The following is a 25746-nucleotide window of genomic DNA, read 5'->3' as shown; positions in this document are numbered from 1 at the left end:
CTAACCATATTTATCTTTATGATTGACATCAGCTCCATGTTCTTGAAGAAGTGTGACTATATCTGTGTTTCCATACTGTGCTGCAACCATAAGACTTGTACTTCCTAGATATAAATATATTAGTTACATTATGTATTCTTTAGTTCAGAGTACAGTTATAGATATACAGAGAGATAAATGGATATACAGATAAACAGATAAAATAATAAAAAGTTACAAATATAATATGATAATATTATGTAACTAACCATGAATATCTTTATGGTCGACATTGGCTCCATGTTGTAGAAGTAGTGTGGTTAAATCTGTGTTTCCTTTCCGTGCTGCATAAATAAGACTTGTCTCACCTAGATATAAACATATTAGTTACATTATATATTCTTTAGTTCAGAGTATACCCTAGTAATCTCAAAACGTGTAAGTAAGCAATTAACATTTTTTTTGGCTTACTTAAATGTGCCATTGTGCCATTTTTGTGGTAAATTACTGATAAGCCATAAAAATACTAATTGCTTACTTATATCAGCATTCAACAACAATTTGGTCTTACTTGTGTGATAAAAGAGGGTGGAGTAAATAAATACTCAGTCATTTACAGTAAAAGTGGCTTATATAAGTTAAAGTGAAGAAAAAGAAGGAGGAGTAATAACTAATCCCTTCCTTCCTGTAAGCAGTTTATGAAAAAAAGAGAAGCTTTGGCTGATATAAGCCAAATAAGCAACGAATGTGATTGATTGCTTATAAGTAATTTATCAAAAAATTGGATGATTTGGTATATAAGCCAAATAAGCAATAAATGTAATTAATTGCTTATAAGTAATTTATCAAAAAATTGCATGATTTGGTATATAAGCCATATAAGCATTTATTGTGATTGATTGCTTATAAGTAATTTATCAAAAAATTGCATGATTTGGTATATAAGCCAAATTAGCATTTATTGTGATTGATTGCTTATAAGTAATTTATCAAAAAATTGCATAATTTCGTATATAAGCCAAATAAGCATTTATTGTGATTGATTGCTATTAAGTAATTTATCAAAAAATTGCATGATTTAGTATATAAGCCAAATAGGCAATAATTTTCATTGATTGCTTGTAAGTAATTTATAAGAAAAATTGTATGATTTGGTATATAAGCCAAATAAGCATTTATTGTGATTGATTGCTTGTAAGTGATTTATGAAAAAATAGCATGATTTGGTACACAAAACAAATAAGCATTTATTTTAGTTAATTGCTTAAAAGTAATTTACCAAAAAATAGCATGATTTGGTATTTAAGCCAAATAAGCAATAATTTTCATTGATTACTTATAAGTAATTTATCAAAAAATTGCATGATTTGGTATTTAAGCCAAATAAGCATTTATTGTGATTGATTGCTTATAAGTAATTTATGAAAAAATAGCATTATTTGGTATATAAGCCAAATAAGCAATAATTTTCATTGATTACTTATAAGTAATTTATCAAAAGATTGCATGATTTGGTATATAAGCCAAATAAGCAATTATTTTCATTGATTGCTTATAAGTAATTTACCAAAAAATAGTATTTTTTGGTGTGTAAGCCAAATAAGCAATAATTTTCATTGATTGCTTACAGGTAATTTATCTAAAATAGCATGATTTGGTATGTAAGCCAAATAAGCAATAATTTTCATTGATTGCTTACTGGTAATTTATCAAAAAATAGCATGATTAGGTATGTAAGCCAAATAAGCAATAACTTTTATTGATTGCTTACACGTAATTTATCATAAAATAGAATGATTCGGTATATAAGCCAAAAAAGCAATCATTTTCATTGATTGCTTATAACTAATTTACCAATTTACTTGTAAGCAATCAATGAAGTTATTGTTTACTAGTGGCTATGCTCCTAGAGGCATCTAGGGGCACTTGAGAAGAGGAGTTGAATCTCAAAACCATAAAATGTTTTATATTAGTTTATTTTTTTTTATTTCTCTTCGGAGGTGGGTGGTACCCTCCCTCAAATAGTTATTAACCTTTCTGTGACCTATGAGAAACTACCTTGTTAAGGAGAAACTGATTGGTTCAGTGATTAGTGAGATCCTTCTGAACTTGTTCTTATGCCCTAGAAGCCTAAAAGGGTACTCGAGTATATGGGAGGGGGGGTGGTCATTAACCCTCCATTTATGATAATGTAGATACCCTTCCTGAAACATTCTCTGTACCTATACGAACCATCACAATTAAGAAGAACCATATTTGTTCAGCGGTTAGCAAGATCCTTCATTAGATACAGACATACAGACATCCTGTTACTTTTAAAATAAGGTAATAGCAAGCCTAAATTATCGTGAATGAAGAAACATCCACCAAATATTTACATCACGCCTATTAACATTCTTAATACTGCTTTTGTTTAATTTCTTCAAAACAATGAGATATGGTAAACTGATAGCTAGCTGGATAGATAGATATATTAAAACAGGGAACTATAGGGATAAGATGATGGTTGATAAATTTATGTATATCCCCAATGATGATACACAAAATTACCCTTTCAGTGGATTAGTAGTTGAAACATTTGAACACCCAACTTAATGATCTAAACAATCAAAATCACAAAGTCCCCAAAGTTGTTAAGCCAACGTATAAGAAAACGTTATTATAAAAATTTTGGGACTAGTGTAATAATTTTGGGAGAGTACTTCAACCCTCCAAAGAAAAATTGCCTTAGAAAAAAATGAATCCTCCTCAAAAAAGTTTCTACTTTTTAAAACTGAAATTTGGGTGTGATTCACTATCTTCCCCTTTTTCTACGGGCAGAATGGTGGTGGTAACCTCCCTCCAAATAGATATAAACCTTCCCAGGACCTATGATAAGTTACCATGAAAAGGAGAAGTATATTGGTTCAGGGATTAGCAAGATCCTATAAAACAAACAGACACACACATACATAAATATCCTTTTACTTATAAGGATTTGGTTTATATACCAAATAAAATTTTTTTTTAATAAATTACTTGCAAGCAAACACTCAAAAATTTTGTTTATTTTGCTTAAATACCGAAGCATACTATTTTTGATAAATTACTTGTAAGCAATAAATGAAAATCATTGCTTATTTGACTTATATACCAAATCATGCTATTTTTGATAAATTACTTGTAAGCAATTAATGAAAATTATTGCTTATTTGGCTTACATACCAAATCATACTATTTTTTTATAAATTACTTGTAAGCAATCAATGAAAATTATTGCTTATTTGGCTTACATACCAAATCGTGCTATTTTTTGATAAATTACCTGTAAGCAATAAATGAAAATTATTGCTTATTTGGCTTACATACCAAATCATACTATTTTTTTTATAAATTACTTGTAAGCAATCAATGAAAATTATTACTTAATTGGCTTATATACCAAATCATGCTATTTTTTCATAAATTACTTTCTAGCAATCAATAACATTTAATGCTTTTTTGGCTTATATACCAAATCATGCAATTTTTTGATAAATTACTTTTAAGCAATCAATCACATTTGTTGCTTATTTGGCTTATATCAGCCAAATCTTCTCTTTTTTTCATAGTATTTATTTACTCCGCCCTCTTTTATCTCACAAGTAAGACCAAATTGTTGTTGAATGCTGATATAAGTAAGCAATTAGTATTTTTATGGCTTATCAGTAATTTACCACCAAATTATGCTATTTTTTTGATAAATTACTTGTAAGTAATCAATGACCATCATTGCTTATCTAGCTTATATACCAAATCATGCTATTCTTTTGATAAATTACTTGTAAGCAATTAATGAAAGTTATTGCTTATTTGGCTTACATATCAATCATACTATTTTTAGATAAAGCAATTTTAAGCAATTTAAGATACTTTTTCGTGGGTCTTACTGTTTAAGAATCATTTTTTGTAGCTAGAAAGTGCTAAATACTTCATTTTAATCGCCTTTAATTGCTTTATAATATACAGATAATAATTTGGTTGTTTTAGAACAGTTGACTAAAAAATCGAGGTTTTGTGATAAAAGCACTTTTGTTGTAACTCCAAAAGTATATTTTTTCCCCAAAATTTTTGGCTGTAAAAAAGCTTTATATATTCATATAACATCCACTAAAATTTGACTTATGGTATATTATTCATAACATCACCAGAAGGAAATAAATTTTAGATAAAAAAGTTTACAATTCATTTTTTACACTGCTATGCATCGTTCAACGCCCGTCCCCTATTATCTCAGTACCTATTTGAGCTAGAGGGATAAATTTTTTTGTGCATGTCCCCTGTGTTATGATGAATTTCCGAACTTAACTAAGTCAAAGTCAATTTTTGCTTCCTTCACCCTTTTATTCAACAACCTTTGTTTTTAGGTCTTTGTTTACTTAAAAATTTCAAACAGCTGTAATTTTTTTATTTTGAAGCTAGAAGAAAATGATTTTGCAGAAAATGTTTTTCTTTATGTAAATTTTATATTTGAAATATCAAAGTAAAAATTTCAGAGGCCGCAGCTGTACTTGGCAGCTGCCAGCCGCCGCCGTCGGCGGGAAAACGGTGGCGGATCTTTATGAAATTTTAATACATTATGTAGACATGTAAGAAAAGCTTAAGTTTAAAATTTAAAGTCTCTAAGTCAAAAATTGCGGCCACAGGAGCCTTTTAAAGATTTCTAGAGAACTGGAGAATCAGGACCTGCGGGATTATACCTGGAACCTGAAATTGACACCTGTATCTAATATGAGGATGTATTACTAGAGAATACTTAGTATTTTGGTAAGATAAAATGCTTTGTTTAAGTCAAAAAAATATTTTTGCTCTTTACCTTGATGACCCTGCCAGGTTTGCTGGCATCTGTGCCTGCCAGGATGGAGACATTCAAAAAATTCCAACTCTCAGTTATGTGTCATACCCATACTTAAAAAGTCACCCAGTTTGGGCTCTTTATCTTTAACACACAGAAAATGAGATAGAACCCCCCCCCCCCCCAACCGTAAAGGGTTAATTATGGGAATGTTGTCAAAAAGTTTCAGCCTTTTACCTTTTATAGGAGCTGAGAAAATCACGTTTCCCCCACTTTGTGACTGACAGACGGACGAACATTTCGAATTATAGAGTAGCTTCGCTCTACTAAGAATTATAGAGTAGCTTTGCTCTACTACTAATAATAAGATTAAAACTGGTTTAATGATTTTATGATTTTTTAATATGGTGGTGGAAAATTTTCTTTACGATGCTATCCTTATTTTTTTTAATATTGCTGAGAACCGGTTCTAATCCAGCCAATACTAATCGGTTTCGAAGCCATACTGGAAATTGTGAATTTTTTTAAACAAAGCTTTTCTATAATTTGTGTCGGTACGTCCGTTCTTACACCGATATCGATTTAAAACTTTGGATTATTATAAGGTACCAGAATGATTGTTCATACATCAATGTTGATTTTTTAACCTTTTCGACAAAAAAAAATTATTCATCCTGTTCATTTTTTTGGAATACTAATTCCTGTTACAACTAGGTACAATGTTATAAGCATCTTTATAAACATGTCCTAACAATGTAAGATGTCCTGGAGCAGTATCATGTTTATTCAGTTATGCCACTCTTATACAATTGTTAATATTCATTTCAGAGCTTCGATTTTATGGATGTTGTTTCTCTGATATTATCAGGTACCTGATGGGATAAAACAATGGCCGATAAGTTGATGTACATCTCCATTGATAATTCACAAAATTATGACTTCTGTAGATTACAATAAGAAGTTGAAACTTCTGGACTCTCAACTTAATAAACCAACCAATCAAAGTTTAATAAAAGTCCATTATCTGTCCCATTTTATTAAAGTCAGAATTTAGTTCATAACATTTTTCGTCCATTGTTCCATCCCTGTAGATATATGTATATACCAATATATATTCAAAATCAGTTTTTTTATATTGGACACCAGTTGTTTCCAGTATGGCTTCGTAACCGATTAATATCCGCTGGATTGGAACCGGTTCTCAGCAATGTATAGCATCTTGTTACATTACAGACGAATGAATATTAAATTGGTTATGTAATCGGTATATTCCTGCATTTTACTTCCAATTTACTATATTTATAACTAGCGGCTGTGCCTCAGCTAGGACCTTTGCCTTCATCTAACAATTTCTTAGATTATCATTATCTTATATTTTTATATCTTATTTATTATTTATCTTTTATTGACCTGTACCCTTTGTGTGCCATTGTATTTATTTGAAATTGGCATTGCCCTGTATTCCATTAAATCACGGATATCAAGGGATAAGGCATTGGACGATAAATAGATATACAATCCCAATAATGAAAAAAATAACACTTTTGGAAAATTCAAATTATAGGTTGAAAAGTTTTGAACATACCAATCAAATTTCAATAAAATACCTAGAGTGTTTAGGCCAACGAACGTGGTTAAAAACTTTGGGTACTAGGGCAATTTACAGTTCAATAAGAAGCTTCACGGTAAAGGAGAACCATATCAGTTCAGATGTTAGCGAGATCCTTTGCTACAGAAAGACAGACAAAGATCCTGTTACTTTATTTATGACCCCTAATTGTCCCCAATTAGTTTTTTGAAAATTAAAAAAAAATTTCTAGGGGCGATTTCTCTTGGATGGATTTCTATGAGAAGCTACCCTGTAAAGGAGAACCACAGTGGGATCCAGTGGGACATCCAAAAAATTTAAAATTGACTTTTATCTATCCTAGGAATTAATAATGGCTGTAAGTAGACAGCTAGAAAAGAAATTTTTAAAAAATATTCATTTTTGGCGGATTTATGCCATTTTTAAAAAAGGTAGTGAAAAATTTCTTTTCAGTTTTGATGATTTTCCAGATTTTTTTACACAATTTTTTCAAAGCAACAAAAAATACATTTATGTTCATCTTATGAAAATAATTTTTGATTGAGGTACTTTTCAGATACCTGTACCAATGTCTAATTAAAGAAAAATTAAAAAAAAATATTTTTTTGGTGGTGTAAATTGACATTTTGTGAGAAAATTTCACCAAAAATATCAAGATTTTTAACCCCAAAAAATCAGTTTTCTCCATTTTACCCAAAAACGGCCAGGATGCCCCGGGTTTTGCAATGATAATATTAATATGCAACATGTATTGTGTTTAAAACAGTTTTCATAACCTGGGGCCTCCCGGCCGTTTTTGAGTAATTGAGCATTTTACATTGCATGGTTTGAACAATTTTGTTCTTGTTAATTTGAAATTTTTCCTCGTTAGAGGGGGAAGGAGTCATTTTAGAGCCCAAAGTCATCTCTGCAATGTTTTCTAACTTTTTGAGGCGAAACTTTCTTTACTTATGCATTATTTGCCTCCGGCCAACCGTTTCGCCGTTATTTGCTGCCGTAGGTGTGATTTTTAACGATTTTTGCCGTTCTCGCGGTTTTAATGGACATTTAAGGGAACAAGGAGTCCTTAAAAAAAGATGACTTATAAATACTTTTATTTTAGCAATTAAATTTGCTAAATTTCATGTGTTCTGAAAAAAATTGCATTTCTAACTGGTTTTGGTTCAGCAGAAATTCAAATTCGGGGATTAATTGTAATATTGCAAAAACATTATATATGCGTCTGAGAGAGATAGAGAAATATACGTTTGAGAGAGAATATAATATAAGCAATTATGTTTATATTCTTATACAAACTTTAAATGAAGATAGCTAGACTTAGAATAAAGGTATTAACACAAAATCAAAAGTGTTTTGAAAATTATGTTATTGTTGTTTATATCTGTAAAAAAAAAAACATTAGAAAACATGGCTTATTAGTGTCCTATTTTACTTATACTGGACCTACCTAAAAATGCCGGGACTCGAACTGGGTGCACCTGACGCTATATTCATGTTCACAAACATTGTTTGCATTGAAGAAATATTTACATAGACGTTTATTTTGTTAAAATATTCCTATCCTAACTAAAGTTATGAAGGTTTATAGATTTTTTAAAAATAGGGTAGCTTCGCTCCTCCAAAACCGCCAGACGTACTTACCAAATGCACAGTAGAAGTTAACAGGAGCAAAATTTATGTTATTTTTGAGTTAAAGCAAAAGAAATTACATCATTTCGTCAAATACAAGCTTTTTTATTGATGTTTACTTTTGTCTACCCTTAATGTCCCGTTTTTTGGCAAAAGATCCCACTGTGAGAACCATATTGTTTTAGCGGTTAGCGAGATCCTTCAGTACAGACAGATCGACTGACATACATACATACAGACAATGATCATGTTACTTTATCATAAGGAATAAAAAAAATGGCCTAAAACCACCTCAGGATCTATAGGAATCTCCAAAGTAAAGGAGAACCATATTGATTCAGCGGTTATCAAGATCCTTAGAGACATACATACATACAGACAGAATTCCTGTTACTTTATTATAAGGAATACAAATACAGTAGCCTAAAACCATATCAGGACCGATAGGAAACTACCCTGTAAAGGTGAACTATAATGGTAACGGTTACCGAGATCCTTCAGTATAGACAGACAGACAGACATACATACAGATAAAGACCTTGTTATTTTATTATAAGTAATAAAAATAAAATAGCCTAAAACCATCTCAGGACCTTTAGGAAGCTTCACTGTAAAGGAGAACTTCATTGGTTCAGTGGTTAGCAAGATCCTTTGGTATAGACAGACAGACATACATACAGAGAACCATATCGGTTCAGCGGTAAAAGAACTCCTTTGCTACAGAAAAAAAAACTTTCTATTTTGTATATCGATAATATCTATTCTTTTTTTATATTGCTCTATGTTTTATATTTTTACTAGCGGCTACGCCCTTAGAAGCCTCTAGGGGCACTTAAGGTAGGAGGGGGAAAGTCGACCTCATCCCATTTTAAATTTGAGTTCAAAAGAATAAAAAAAATATTTTTTGGTGGGAGGGGGTTGAAGACACCCTCCCCAAAAATAGTTTAAAACCTTCCCATGACCTATAAAAAGCTTTACTGTAAAGCAGAACAATATCGGTTTAGCGGTTAGCAAGATCCTTCGGGACAAACAAAAAATGCTTACTACTTTATATAATAGGATTATTTACTTGCGGTTGCGCCTCTTTTAGTGTAAGAAGGAGGCAGAAAAATAACCCATACCATCTAGGGGCTCAAATCTAAACATGAAATAGCATAAAACCAACCCAGGACCTATATGAAGCTTCCCTTTAAAGGAAGTTCCGTAATTTATGAAATCTTTAGCTTCTTAAAAAAAACCTTACTATTTTGTATAATAGGATACAACTAGCGGTTTTACAAACAAATCAGTAATTTTTTATTGGTTAAGTGTTAAATGTGTGTGTGTGAGTGTGTGCATGTGAGCGTGCTTCCTTTAGGTTTGACTGTGGCATTATGTGGTAGCATTGCGGTCAAAACAGGTAGTAATCATGTATCCGTTTGAGGATTAACACTGAGTGAACATTGTGTGTGTGTTACAACAGTTAAAATTATTAGAGTATTAATAACCATCAATTCAAAGTTTGGAGTATGTGCAAACAAATTAATAATTATTTAAGATAATGCTGTTAACATTTTTAAATTCAAATATTAAATTTGATTGTTTGAATTCCAATATGTATACAATGCAATATTTTATTATTCATATTTTTAAGAATCGATGTAAACAAACAAACCAATACATCAAATACCAAGCCATATGAATTACGTATAAGGTAGGGTGAAGTAAATAAACAAACATATGTCAGTATGTATTTTAAATCAAAATTTACTTCTGAATTAACCGACTCTTATGCATACGGAAAAATATATATTATTATGTAGATAATTTCGTGGCAACGCCCCTTAAGGGGCGATTCGTCGTATTTTTTAAATAGCACTTAATAAGTTATTTTAGTTTAGGTTAGGTGATTGCCCCGCAGGGTTAGACAATTAGCCCTGCAGCGTTAGAGCCCCCCACAGGGGATAGAAGTAGGAGAATAGCTACTAAAAAAATACGAAGAAACGCCCCTTAAGGGGCGTTGCCACGAAAGGGGCTATACCCAATTTCCTAGTTAAAACGAAATTTCCAGTATGGCTTTGAAATCGATTAATATTTGCTGGATTAGAACCGGTTCTCAGCCACACTGAAAAATTATGTATAGGATCGTATTACAGACAGTTTTCCACGTATCTTAAAATAAAACTCATATACCTAAAACCAATTTTCTAAGCTTGGGCACCGCGGGTTGAAGAAAACTGGTTTTAATCTTAATTTTTCATTCTGATATCTGCGGAAAGCTGTCTATAATACGATGCAATAAATAATTATATTCTTTCTTTTACACTTACATGGAAACTTTACAGTATACTGGTAGTAATATGATTTTTTAATATTCATGAAAAATTGTCTGTAATACACTGCTTTACATATTTTTTTAGTATATCTAATAACCGGTTCTAATCCAGCGGATATTAATCGGTTTCGAAGCCATACTGAAAATGGATTTATTAATATTTAAAAGCAAAGCTTCTCTACAATTAGGTTTGGTTCGTACGTCCATATTGGTTAGCTCTTTTTGTTAATTTAAACTTGTTAGAATTGTCCTGTCGATCTAAAACTATGCACTGTAACACTACAATCAAGTCCCAAAAATGTAAGAATCTACAATACAAAGTAGAACGATGTCTGTCTGTCTGTCTGTCCGTCCGTCTGTCCGTCCGTCTGTCCGTTCCTTAAGATCTCGGTAACCACTGAACCGATCGGATTCTACTCTTCAGGGAATATACCTACTGGTCCTGTAGTGGTTTTAGGCTATTTTCTTGGGGAGTGGGACACCCCCAACCCCCCAAAAAACAAAAAATCCCCCCCATTTTTTTTGTAGGGGATTTCCTTGGTCCTTTTTTTGTAGGGGATTTCCTTGGTCCTTTTACGTATTTCGTCCAAATTTTTTTTATCACCTCTTGGGGCAAAACCCCTAGAGGCTAGGTGCGAAGTCGCTAGTGTCCTTAAATAGTATCATGCTCCTTTCATAGCTTTGATTTTATAGGTTTGTCATCCATGTTTCTTTGATATTTATCAGGGATCCAATGGGATAAGACAATGGCCGATAAATTGATGTACATAAATTTTGATAACTTTAAGGATTTTGATTAGTTGGTTTCAAACTTATTTTGCCCAAACTTCAATCAATTCAATTAACGATTTAAATCCACATAAGGGGTAATTTTATTTATCATCATTGTCTAATCTCTTAAGATCCCTGAATTATACACTACTCTTAAAAATGGGATTCTCCTTCAATTTTTAAGTAATCATCTTGGGTTGTTAGGCGAAAAAAAAGAAATTATGAAACTTTGGGAACTGGTGTAATAAACAGCTAAATGTCCCATCCCTCCCTGAAAAAAAACTCGTTCATTGGTCAGCTAAAAACTTTAAAACTGTAAAATTTGATCTAAATGTTATATTTTGATATAGTTTAATATTAGATTCAATTGACTTTTATTGTCCTATCTCTCTCTGAAAACATAAAATTCTTTGTAAAACCAAAGTTGGTAGTGCTAGCACAATGAAAGATTAATCATACTATTGCATTATTGCAAAGAGCGGGTATAGTCCCTTTCGAGGCAATGCACCTTAAGGGGCAATTCTTCGTAATTTTTCACAGTAGCTTTACTCCTATTTCTAGCTCCTGCGGGGACTCTAACCCTGCGGGGCCAATTGCCTAAACCTGTGGGGCAATCACCTAACCAATTATAACCTAACCTTACCTAAAATATCCTTTAAAGAGCCATTTTTTAAATACGACGCATCGCCCCTTAAGGGGCGTTGCCACGAAAGGGACTATTCCCCAAAGAGCTATAGATTAGATTAACTATGGAAAAATGGCGAAGGACAATGAAATATTAATTATCATTAACCAAGCAAATGTTGCACTATGTTTTATGTAAAATAGGTATTGTTATAACGTAACTTTGTCCCCTCCTTCCCAGAGAAAGTTTAACACATATTATATTTTTTCACATACATGAGGTTTTGTAAAAAAAAAACATTTGTCGTCGGGAAAAGAAAACAAGGATAGATGCATTTACAAAAACAAAGCAAACAAATAAAAATTATGAAATATTAGGATTGAAAAGGGATAGCACAATGGCCGATAAATTGATGTATATCTCTAATAATGACTTACAAAATTACTCCTTCTGTAAATTGGTGGTTGAAACGTTTGAACTTAATAAACTAATCAAAATTAAGTAAAAGTCATAAAAGTTGTTAAGTCGACGAATTAGAAAACGTTATTATATAACTTTGGGGACTAGTGTAATATATACAGCCTATTGACCCTTCCCTCCGTAATAACCACGTCGCCCTTTGGTCAATTTAAAAACTTTGGGTACATAGTCCCCTCTCTTTTCTCTCTAGTAACAAATAATAACTAAAACAATAGTTAAGAGCGAAGCTACTTTACAATTCACGTCTTTGTCTGTCATGAGTTTGTAACTTAATTGATTTTCCGGTATGGCTTCGAAACAGATTAATATCCGCTGGATTAGAACCGGTTCTAAGCTATACTGAAAAATCATGTATCATATTGTAATATATCCAGTTTTATATGAATTTAAAAATGTAAAATGTAATATTAAAAACAGTTTTATATAGTCATCTCGGGGTTGAATGTATTTATTTCAAAGTTTATAAATTGTATCTTTCTTCATATAGTCCGTCAATCTGTCCGTTATTTGTATATTTTTGAAAACGATTTGACACAAACCTTTTTACATTTTTTATAAGCTAAAAATTTTGTTATTAACATTTTCTTGTTATAATACTTAACAAATATAGGAAATGGGCGGGGGTTTTATATAGAAGTGTTTGGATTAGAAACTTAAATAATAATCAAAACTTTTTTTTTATTTATGTGATGAATATCTTTGAGCATGGGAGGTGTCATTAGACCATAAATTACACTGGTACCCAAAGTTTTATAACAATTATTGGGGGCGGATAGTAGGATCCTTAGTAACAGACAGACAGAGAGACACACATAGATCCTGTTACTTTATTAAAAAAAAGGATATAGAGCAGGGTTATACAATCTATGATCAAATAAATAATATTTTTTTTATAACATCGTATTATAGTCAGCTTTCTGCGGATATAAATATGTACAATTATTACCACCATTTTTTTATGTTTAATCTTTTGATTGTACATTTTATATTCATAGAAAACTGACTATAATAATTTTTCAGTATGGCTGAGAACTGGTTCTAATCCAACAGATATTTATCGGTTTCGAAGCGAAACTAAACATATTTTTCCAGTATGGCTTCGAATTCAATTGATTTCTGCGGGATAAAAAACGGTTTTAAGTGAGACTAAAATTTATGTTTATCACCCCTAGGGATCTAAAGGGATAAGACGATAGCCGATAAATTGAAGTACACCTTCTGTAATTTACCATTAGTGGTTGAAAAGTTTAGACACCATACACCAATCTAACCAAACAAAATTCATTAAAAGTCCCCAAAGTTGTTAAGCAAACAAAATGAAAACATTATTATAAAACTTCGGGAATGAGGGGGGACAATTGGCTGTTTATTACACTAGTCCCCAAAGTTTTACGATAATGTTTTTTTATTCGCTCTCTTAACAACTTTGTTGACTTTTGCTAAATTTTGGTTGGTTGGTTTCACCACTACCATACTTAATAACCTAACCATTCAAAATCTAATAAATGCCCCCAAAGTTATTAAGCCAGCGAATAAGAAAACGTCATTGTAAAATTTTGGGGACTAGTGTAATAAACAGCCCATTGTCCCTTACTTACTTAATAACCTAACCAAAAATTAAAAATTAAAAATTCAGTAAAAATCCCCAAAGTTCTTAAGTTAACGAATAAGAAAACGTTATTATAAGACTTTGGGAACTAGCAGAGAGAGAGAGGGAGGGAAGATTGTGCTGTTTAATACAAAGGTTAAAATAGCGTTTTCTTATGTGATGGCCTAACAACTTTGGGGACTACAGAAGGGGAATTTTGTGTGTCATCATTGGGAATGTACATCAATTTATCAGCCATTGTTTTATCTCTAAAGATCCCTATATTTTGATATAATTTCAGTATTTTAATTGAGTATTTAGTCATATTTAGTTTAAAGTAAAAACAAGAATAACATTATAGACAGATTTCCGCGTATAGAGGAATGCTATTGGAGCTATGTAACTTTAAAAATAATCGTTTTTTTCCCCGCTTTCAACTGTTGAATTAAGGGATCTAAAGGGATAGGACAATGGATGATACATTAATATATATCTTCAATGATTATAAACTACCCCTCATTAATTGTAATTTTATTGAGTAAAACGTTTGCACATTGCAAGTAAATTAAAGTGTTCACAAAGCTGGGAAAAAGTTGATATATGTCACTGATTAATGTTTTTTAAGAGTACTTTTTTGAGAATTAAGTCTTAAATACTTCCCATTTAAAAATAAATCAAACTTTAAAAAAACGAATTTATTCCCTTGAAAACATCGTTGTATTTTGAGTTTTATTATACATATCTTAAAACCTATCAAAATCGACAAATAACAATCTTTTTGTTGAAGTTTACTTGCAAATTTAGAGTAGAATAAATTCTTTTGTTACATACATATTAAACTAACCAAAAAAAATTGTAATTTCTTTTTACGGGGAGATTAAATAATTTTTAACGAAAATCGAAAAGATATTACCAAATATGGGTATAAGGTCAGCTGATTTATAGTTGTCGATTGTGTAACATAGCACCCTCATCCTATCTCAATATTTACTACTTGCTAAAAAAGCTTCAACATACTGCAGAGCTAAAAATACGATTAGGCCCCCACATAATTGGGGGATTTTACTATAGATTGAGAAAGTTTTTAGCTATTATGGTTTTTTTATTTTGGGGTAAAATTCTTGCTTAGATTATATTTGATTAATTAACTAAAATCTATAAAAGATATTTAAAAGAAACAATCTTTGAAACATGAATTAATTTGCTATAAGCGTTTTCTGAGTACAGCACAGCCAGGTTAAATCAAATACACACACACACAAACATACATAGGACTCCACAGAACTTGATTGTTTAATACTTCAAAACATGGAATAAGATAAAGAGACAACACAAATTATATTCTTTTAATATTAATCTGTTATTCATGGATGTACATTAATTAAAGCAAAGGCTTTTATCTTAATCCTAAACACAATGTAAAGATGGTTCCTGAGGTAATAAATCAAGTCAGTTACCAATAAACCTATACAAAAATTGAAATAAAATAACATGTTTTTTTCAGTTATGGGAATAAAATTATTTACTTTTTATAGCTATTGAAATTTTCCCGTACTGGTCCAAACTTACAACTTAAAATACACAGAAGGGACTGCGACTTTTACAATATTTAGTAATGTTTGGTTTCTATACTTCAACTTAACAAAATCCGTTGGTACCATTTGTACCACAAAAGATAAGGAGGGGGACGGAGAATGGAAAAGGGAAACATGAATGCCCAAGGTAAGTGAATGAGTGTGTGTGTGTGTGGATATAATGACAGATATATAATTAAATTCGACACATTACGAGATTATTTTAAGATGATAAAATGCTTTTTTTTATGTAAATACTATAGAAAGACTGCTATATTTTATGCTGAATATGAGCAGCAAATGATATTTGTTTATTCTATTTAAACATTTTAATTCTTAAATATCATGCTTTCTACAGATTTAATCAATTTTTCTTTTGTCACTATACCTGCATAAACAAAGCGGTATTTGGTTAATGATTTTTTAAAATAAACCAAACTTTTTCATTACATTTTAGAGAAAGTTCAAAGATAAATATTGAAAGAGATATATTACAAAAATATTTTCTAAGTATCAATTTTTTGTTTTTATCTGCAAGCGAAGAAATAACTTATTTTCTCTTAGTTTAATTGATGCTCAGATTTTAACATTATTTTCATGTGGAAACACTCACCACATTTTAAACTGATTTTTTTCTAACTTAACTGAACTTTTAAGGCATAATTCTTTGAAAATTACTTAAAATATAAAAAAAGGTAAACGAAAATGCATTTTGAAAAATTAAATTCGCGATCACTTTAATTAACAATGGATAATATTTTTTTAGGTAGGCCCAGAATAAGTAAAATAGGACACTTATAAGGCATATTTTAAAATATTTTTTTTACAGATATAAACAACAATAACATAATTTTCAAAAAACTTTTGATTTTGTGTTAATAGCTTTACTCTGAGTCGAGCTATCTTCATTTAAAGTTTGTATAAGAATATAAACATAATTACTTATAATATTTTCTCTCTCAAACGTATATTTTTCTCTCTCTCTGATGCGTATATAATGTTTTTGCAATATTATAATTAATCTCCAAATTTGAATTTCTGCTGGGCCAAAACCAGTTAGAACTAAAAATTTTTTCAGAACACATGAAATTTAGCAAATTTAATTGCTAAAATAAAAGTATTTTTAAGTCATCTTTATTTAACGACTCCTTTATCCCTTAAGTGTCCATTAAAACCGCGAGAACGGCAAAATCGTTAAAAATCACGCCAACGGCGGAAAATAACGGCGTAACGGTTGGCCGGAGGCAAATGATGCATAAGTCAAGAAAGATCCGCCTTAAAAAGTTTGAAAATATTGCAGATATGACTTTGGGCTCTAAAATGACTCCTTCCCCCTCGAACGAAGGCAAATTTGAAATTAACAAGAACGAAATTGTTCAAACCATGCAATGTAAAATGCTCAATTACTCAAAAACGGCCGGGGGAGGCCCCAGGTTGTGAAAACTGTTTTATACACAATACATGTTGTATATTAATATTATTATTGCAAAACCCGGGGCCTCCTGTCCGTTTTTGGGTAAAATGGAGAAAACTGATTTTTTGGGGTTAAAAATCTTAATATTTTTGGTGAAATTTTCTCACAAAATGTCAATTTACACCACCAAAAAATTTTTTTTTTAAATTTTTTCTTTAATTAGACATTGGTACAGGTATCTGAAAAGTACCTCAATACATTTTTTTTTCATAAGATGAACATAAATGTATTTTTTGTTGCTTTGAAAAAATTGTGTAAAAAAATCTGGAAAATCATCAAAACTGAAAAGAAATTTTTCACTACCTTTTTTAAAAATGGCATAAATCCGCCAAAAATTAATATTTTTTAAAAATTTCTTTTCTAGCTGTCTACTTACAGCCATTATTAATTCCTAGGATAGATAAAAGTCGATTTTAGATTTTTTGAATGTCCCGATTGTTTTCAAAAGATCCCACTGTGTTCTCGGCCTTTATCTTATCCCTTTAGATCCCTGCATTAAAGCAATAATAGATAAGAAACAATTTAGTTATTTTAATTTCGTCTATTGTCACATCCCTTCACTATCCATACAATGTTTTACTGTAGTGGGCCTTCACGTCTGCATATTGTCATATTTAAAACAAATATTTTTGCAAATTAGTATAAGACCATACATATTTGAATAGAATTTTGTTTGATGAAGGTAAATATAAAAGGGAAGATTAAGTAATAAACTATGGTTCTGAATATTCTATCATTTTGACGGAGGTGATGATGCACTATCCTATCATATAAAGTAGTAGCGTTTTTTGTCTATCCCGAAGGATCTCGCTAACCACTGAACCTATATTAGTCTCCTTTACAGTGAAACTTCTTAGAGGTCCTGGGAAGGTTTTAAACTATTTTTGAGAAGGGTATCTTCACGCCCCCCCAAACAAAAAATATTGTTTTACTCTTTTGAAACTCAAATTTAAAATAGACTGAGGTTGACTTTTATCCCTCCTACCCCTAGATGCTTCTAGGGGTGTAGCCGCTAGTTAATTATCATAAAGAAAGACAAAATAACCCTTTCCTTTGTTATATATTTCAAATACTAACATTTAAAAAATAAGCAAACAAGATCATAGGTAGGGCAACAATAACAATTCAACCTTTATAAATCTTTATATTTTTTTCATAAGAAGAGCAGCAATAACAATCTACACCTTCTTAAACAAGAACGATTAGATTATAAGTAGGCAAGTAGCTTCTTAAAGAAGAATATTAACCCTAAAATTGGATATTGATAGCTGATTACTTTTTAGTAGCGAAGCTACTCTAGAATTCGAAATGTCCGTCCGTCCGTCTGTCCGTCCATCCATCCGTCCGTCCGTCCGTCCGTCCGTCCGTCTGTCTGTTTGTCTGTCTGTCAGTCTGTCTGTCTGTCAGAGAAAAAGTGGGAAAACATGAATTTCTCGGCTCCTATGACAGATAGAAGGCTGAAACTTTATGACAACATTCCCATCACTAAGGATTATAATTAACTTTTACACATCCATGGCGATCGGCATAGACGTCCAAGGGTGGGGTAATGGGGCGATTACCCCCCCCAAACAATTTTGGGGGTGCCTACAGCACCCCCAAAAATTTTTTCATTTTACCCCCCCCTCATTTAAAATTTACCCCCAACCATTTAGGAGAGGGTATTTACCCCTCCCCCAAACAATTTTGGGGGGGTAAATTACCCCCCCAAAAAAAAAAATCTCTGATAAAAAAAAATCTGACTATCTGTCTATTTTTTACTCTATCCATTTTTCTGTCTGTCTATCCATCTGTCTTGAAGTCTTTCTAACTGTCCATCTGTTTGCATATCCATCTGTATGTCCATCTATCTATTTGTCCATCTGTCTGTCCGTCTATCTATTTGTATTTAAACTGTTTTTCTGTCTGTCTGTTAGTCTTCTGTTAAGATTAATTATTTTTTAAGTAGTGCAACAATAACAATTTACACCTTTGTAAACAAAGATAATTATATCAATAAGTAGCACAAAAAAACATTCTATACTTTTTAAACAAAAATAATTATTTTATAAGTAGCACAAAATAACATTATATACTTTCTTTAACAAGAATGATTATTTTATAAGTAGCGCAGCAATAGCAAGGTATACAATAAGTAGAACAAAATAACATTCTATACTTTCTTAAACAAGAACAATTATTTTATAAGTAGAGCAAAAATACCAAGCTATACCTTCCAATACAAGAATAATTAGAATATAAGTAGGGCAACATAACAAGAATACCTTCTTAAACAAGAATATTAACCCTAATAAATTGGGGGTAGGGGGGGGGGGGTTTGCTATCTGTTTGAAAGTATATCTAAATGTCTGTTGATTTGTCTGTCTACATTTACATCTGTCTTTTTGACTGTCTGTCCATCTGTCTGTTTATCTTTCTGTGTAAGGTAAATAAATCCTTTTTTTAATTTTTAGAAAAAAAGGCATCAAGTTTTCAATTCCACCAATTCAAAATATTTTTTCAATGCTTTCATGTTATTTTGTCTGGTTTTTGGGACATTTGTCTGTCTGTTTATTTGTTAGTTTGTTCATTATGTTTATTAGGGTGGGTTCATATTGGCAATTTATCTGACACCAAAGCAGGAACTAGAACTTGATTTTTATAACTACAATACACCTCTGGATTTTTTTTATTCATCTTAAGTCATTTTAAGTCTAAAAACTGTTGGTTACCACACATTCAATTGAATAGCTATTTGTGAATTGCCATAAGCTCTAGTTTTTGGATACGTAAGAACTATTCCTGAGCTAAGTTTAGTATAGGAGCTATATGGTAAAATGTTCCACCTTACTTAAAACTTTTCAACTTTTTTCTCACATTTTCAATATAGCTCCTAAACTACAAATAGCTGAAAAAACTGATATTCAAGGCACAATAATAATCAAAATGTTTAAAAGTTTCCTTATAAAAGTTCTACCCTAAATTAAAATACTTTTTTTGAAATTTATTCAGGTTTATTAACAAACAGGCATTGGAATATTATTTGTCTCTATATTTGATATATTTTATTAGTATTTATTGTTATTAAATGTTGATAAAAATTTTTTAATTGTTTAATTGGAAATTGTTAAGAAATATTTTTATGTAATCCTATTTAGTACATTTGAATATATTTTGTTTGTCTGTAATTATTTTTCATTAGATTACTTCAGTGAAGAACATAAACTTATCACCTGAAAAAATAATAGGGTGCATTTAGAATCACTTTAAAAATAGATTGTTGTTTTTTTATTCAGTCTGTTGTTAGAGTGGTTTTGCTGGAACTCCTATAGACTTCATTTAATCAGAAACATCAAATTAATTTGTATCAACTTGAATACATTTTCATCAGAGTCTTTTGTATTATAAATAAATATATAAAATAATTTTTAAAAATGTTTGAGCAAGTTTATGTGAGGTTTTAGTAGCTCAAAAGAAAGGTAAGTAAACATAAGATAGCTGGTTTTCAAGCACATATTTCACAGTAAAAAGGTTGAATTAAAAAAAGCATAAAATAAATAAATGGATGACTTAAGTAAGCAATCAACCCCAAAAATGGCTTATTTAAGTAAGGGTTTTGCAACAAAAATGGATGATTTAAGTTAGTACTCAACCTCAAAAATGGCTTATTTAAGTAAGGATTTTGTAGCAAAAATGGATGATTTAAGTAAGCAATCAACCCTAAAAATGGCTTATTTAAGTAAGGATTTTGCAACAAAAATGGATGATTTAAGTAAGCACTCAACCCCAAAAATGGCTTATGTAAGTAAGGGTTTTGCAACAAAAAAGGATGATTTAAGTAAGCAATCAACCTCAAAAATGGCTTATTTAAGTAAGGATTTTGCAACAAAAATGGATGATTTAAGTAAGTACTCAACCCCAAAAATGTCTTATTTAAGTAAGGATTTTGCAACAAAAATGGATGATTTAAGTAAGCAATCAACCCCAAAAATGGCTTATTTAAGTAAGGATTTTGCAACAAAAATGGATGATTTAAGTAAGTGCTCAACCCTAAAAATGGCTTATTTAAGTAAGAATTTTGTAGCAAAAATGGATGATTTAAGTAAGTAATCAACCCCAAAAATGGCTTAATTAAGTAAGGATTTTGCAACAAAAATGGATGATTTAAGTAAGTAATCAACCCCAAAAATGGCTTATTTAAGTAAGGATTTTGTAGCAAAAATGGATGATTTAAGTAAGCAATCAACCCCAAAAATGACTTATTTAAGTAAGGATTTTGCATCAAAAATGGATGATTTAAGTAAGTAATCAACCCCAAAAATGGCTTATTTAAGTAAGGGTTTTGCAGCAAAAATGGAGGATTTTAGTAAGCAATCAACCCCAAAAATGGCTTGTTTAAGTAAGGATTTTGTAGCGAAAAAGGACGATATAAGTAGGACATTAATCACAAAAATGGCTTGTTTAAGTAAGGATTTTGTAGCAAAAATGGAAGATATAAGTAGGACATTAATCACAAAATGGCTTGTTTAAGTAAGGATTTTGTAGCAATAATGGAAGATATAAGTAGGACATCAATCACAAAAATGGCTTGTTTAAGTAAGGATTTTGTAGCAAAAATGGAAGATATAAGTAAGCAATCAACTACAAATATAGCCTAAATGGCTGAGAAGGGATTAAATTTTGAGGAAAAATAATCCAGATTAAAATCTTAATCTGTAAGACATTTACATCAAAAGCGTCCGATTTGGCTGATTCTTATCAGCCACCCTTATTTTTGGGGATTTTCAGGGGTTTATAGGGCAATAATAGTTCTTCAAGTAAGCAATTAACCTACAAAATGGCTCGTTAGTCCGACATTTCCGATTTAAGTAAGCCACTTTTGTTGTAAAGTGCGGACTTTCCCGATGTGAGCACGTCCTACTTAAATCTGACAAAAATGCTTATATAAGCACAAAAAAAGGTAAATTGCTGAGACAGAGATTACTAGGGATAGTTATAGTTATACACAGAGAAAATGTTGAGAGATCGATATAGATAGATAGATAGATAGATAGATAGATAGATAGATAGATAGATAGATAGATAGATAGATAGATAGATAGATAGATAGATAGATAGATAGATAGATAGATAGATAGATAGATAGATAGATAGATAGATAGATAGATAGATATATAGATAGATAGATAGATAGATAGATAGATAGATAGATAGATAGATATATAGATAGATAGATAGATAGATAGATATATAGATAGATAGATAGATAGATAGATAGAAAATAGATAGATAGATGCTACGTTTAGTTAGGGAGCTATGTGTTGAAATGCCCTAATTGACTTAAAACTTGACTTGAGAGTAAATTTTGGGACATTTTACCACCTATCACAGTGGGATCTTTTGTCAAAAAACAGGACATTAAGGGTAGACAAAAGTAAACATCAATAAAAAAGCTTGTATTTGACGAAATGATGTAATTTCTTTTGCTTTAACTCAAAAATAACATAAATTTTGCTCCTGTTAACTTCTAATGTGCATTTGGTAAGTACGTCTGGCGGTTTTGGAGGAGCGAAGCTACCCTATTTTTAAAAAATCTATAAACCTTCATAACTTTAGTTAGGATAGGAATATTTTAACAAAATAAACGTCTATGTAAATATTTCTTCAATGCAAACAATGTTTGTGAACATGAATATAGCGTCAGGTGCACCCAGTTCGAGTCCCGGCATTTTTAGGTAGGTCCAGTATAAGTAAAATAGGACACTAATAAGGCATGTTTTCTAATGTTTTTTTTTACAGATATAAACAACAATAACATAATTTTCAAAACACTTTTGATTTTGTGTTAATACCTTTATTCTAAGTCTAGCTATCTTCATTTAAAGTTTGTATAAGAATATAAACATAATTGCTCATATTATATTCTCTCTCAAATGTATATTTCTCTCTCTCTCTCTCAGACGCATATATAATGTTTTTGCAATATTATAATTAATCCCAGAATTTGAATTTCTGCTGAACCAAAACCAGTTAGAAATACAATTTTTTTCAGAACACATGAAATTTAGCAAATTTAATTGCTAAAATAAAAGTATTTATAAGTCATCTTTTTTTAAGGACTCCTTGTTCCCTTAAATGTCCATTAAAACCGCGAGAACGGCAAAAATCGTTAAAAATCACACCTACGGCGGCAAATAACGGCGAAACGGTTGGCCGGAGACAAATAATGCATAGGTAAAGAAAGTTTCACCTCAAAAAGTTAGAAACCATTGCAGAGATGACTTTGGGCTCTAAAATGACTCCTTCCCCCTCTAACGAGGGAAAATTTCAAATTAACAAGAACGAAATTGTTCAAACCATGCAATGTAAAATGCTCAATTACTCAAAAACGGCCGGGAGGCCCCAGGTTATGAAAACTGTTTTAAACACAATACATGTTGCATATTAATATTATAATTGCAAAACCCGGGGCATCCTGGCCGTTTTTGGGTAAAATGGAGAAAACTGATTTTTTGGGGTTAAAAATCTTAATATTTTTGGTGAAATTTTCTCACAAAATGTCAATTTACACCACCAAAAAAATATTTTTTTAAAATTTTTCTTTAATTAGACATTGGTACAGGTATCTGAAAAGTACCTCAATCAAAAATTATTTTCATAAGATGAACATAAATGTATTTTTTGTTTCTTTGAAAAAATTGTGTAAAAAAATCTGGAAAATCATCAAAACTGAAAAGAAATTTTTCACTACCTTTTTAAAAATGGCATAAATCCGCCAAAAATGAATATTTTTTAAAAATTTCTTTTCTAGCTGTCTACTTACAGCCATTATTAATTCCTAGGATAGATAAAAGTCGATTTTAAATTTTTTGGATGTCCCACTGGATCCCACTGTGTATTATCTAGATTATTTGTACATAGGAACCGTTTTTATATTTCAAAAAATAGATTTTATAGCAGATCTAACAGTATGCGTAACATTTTTCTACTGTTAACACAACTTGCGCAATTTTTTTTTTTTTGATAATATTCTCTAATATTTATGTAATTTCATAGCGGTTCTAACGGTATGCTTAACACTATTATCACAAGCTGCGCAATTTTTATTTTTAAAATGTCCGCATTTTTTTTTCACACCCTGTAGATAGATAGATAATAATTGAAAGGTAGATGGATAGATAGGTAGATAAACAAATTTAAATTGTCACATTATTTAATAGATAATGAATATGATTTTAACTAATCTTAATGTAACAGCTTCTGTGACTGCAATTTCTTTACTCTGTCTAATAAATATTACCTTCATCGTCAGTTTGATTAACAGAGAAATTACCAGATTTCAATATATTCTCTACTGCAATAATGTCTCCAAGTTCTGATGCTGCAAACAAAGCTGTAAAAAAATTATTATATTAATAGCCAGGCTGTAATAAGGAATGCTTTATTTAAAGTTACATCAGTCTTTAGTACATTACAATCTTTATGAAATTAAGGAGGAAAACATGAATTGGAACAGATTTCTAAATATTGTTGAATGTTAATTTATACATTATTACTTTAAATATGTCAATGTTCATTTGTTGCATCCTGGCACACCCCACCCGAAGGCGTGTTAGGTTAGAAAAAAAACCTGCAGAAACGGTTTACACAGGATGTACTGGGACCTTATGGTGAGTTCAGAACATGCTTTCTCTAAATTGAGTTAGTACCTTCCCATAGTAGAAAATTTTAAAATTACTTTTGGTGATCAAATTTTACTTTTATTTTTAGACCACCTTCACCTAACCTGCTTTATTGTCTTATTTTCCCTTTCATGTTTATCATGCAAATTCGCTCACATTACAGTTGAAATGACAGATATTGGAGTTTTCTAAAAAGGTCTCTAACATTTTTCTATCTCTAATACTTTTTGAGATATCTTATTTCAAAGTATTGTTGTAAAAACATCTTTTACACAGCAAAAAGTTGAAATAAAAAATTAGTTATTTTAGAGAAAATTTCAAGTATCTTCATGTAAATCTCTCTAATATTGCTCCAAATTGACCAAATTGGACAGTTAAGGTGCCTAAAACTATCTACATTCAATGGACAATCCAATTCCACACTTTTAAAGACTTTATAAGTCAACAGGAGCATGATGAAGTGAATTTTAAAAATGCTAAAGGAAAAAATATTTGCAGTTAATTTAAATAAATTAAATTTAATTGACTTTAGCAAGGATTTTAAGATAAGTTATGGTGTATAAAGTTGTCACTTTGTAATGAGAAAGCCAATAAAACACAATCATATGATATTTTGAACCAATAGAAACATATCTTAAGAAAAATAGACATAATCATTGAAAATAAACAAAAAAATTGTTAGAATTTTAAGCATTTCCAAGCAGGTTACAAATGTAATCTACTAATTCTAGTAATTTTTTCTAAGAATAGTTGATTGGCCTTTTAAATTTTTTATAACCTTATGAAACAAAATTAGTTTTTGCCAATTTAAATAAGAAATCATAGTATTTTAAAGACTTTCATGGATGATCTTATATATAATAAAAGAAACAATTTATTCTTAAGCCACATTTTTTTTTGTTAATATACACTATTAGGTACTCTAAACTAATACTGAGATTTTTAAAAATAATAAGTCATAATCAATTATGAGTTTCTTGTACCTTAAAACACATTTTACATTATTAAAAATGCCTTAAAAGTGATTTATAATTAAACTTAAATTACATTTGTTTCTTTGATATTACATTTTAGCCTTCTCCTGTTGACTTATAAAGTCTCAAAAAGTGTGGATTTGGATTGTCTATTGAATGTAGATAGTTTTAACTGTCCAATTTAGTCAATTTGGAGCAAAATTAGAAAGATTTGCATTAAGATACTTGTAATTTTCTCTAAAATAGCTAATTTTTTATTTCAACTTTTTGCTGTGT

At 30.6% G+C, this 25746-nt stretch overlaps 1 protein-coding gene across 1 annotated transcript; it reads right to left on the bottom strand.

Annotated features, from left to right (window-relative positions):
• LOC145306949 (ankyrin repeat and MYND domain-containing protein 2-like) lies at positions 1-25491 on the bottom strand. Its single transcript, XM_080149289.1, has 4 exons — positions 25488-25491; positions 24115-24207; positions 249-347; positions 1-104 (listed from the first exon to the last, which is right to left on the bottom strand). Exons 1-4 carry the CDS (start codon positions 25489-25491, stop codon positions 1-3), a joined length of 300 nt encoding a protein of 99 aa, XP_080005415.1.
• Positions 25492-25746: the final 255 nt, after the last annotated feature.

The sequence above is a fragment of the Acartia tonsa genome, chromosome 15 (genome assembly GCF_053477335.1).
Source record: "Acartia tonsa isolate MP-2025a chromosome 15, ASM5347733v1, whole genome shotgun sequence".
NCBI classification, from domain to species: Eukaryota; Metazoa; Arthropoda; class Copepoda; order Calanoida; family Acartiidae; genus Acartia; species Acartia tonsa.
The sequence above is the reverse complement of the archived record's forward strand: the minus strand, read 5'-3'. Positions and strand labels throughout refer to the sequence as shown.

Excerpts from the sequence above, each read along its gene's own strand:
- LOC145306949 (XM_080149289.1), bottom strand. Across the intron at positions 348-24,114 it reads TAATCAAACTGACGATGAAG|GTGAGACAAGTCTTATTTAT; the intron begins GTAATATTTATT and ends GTTTATATCTAG. Across the intron at positions 105-248 it reads CGACCATAAAGATATTCATG|GAAGTACAAGTCTTATGGTT; the intron begins GTTAGTTACATA and ends ATTTATATCTAG.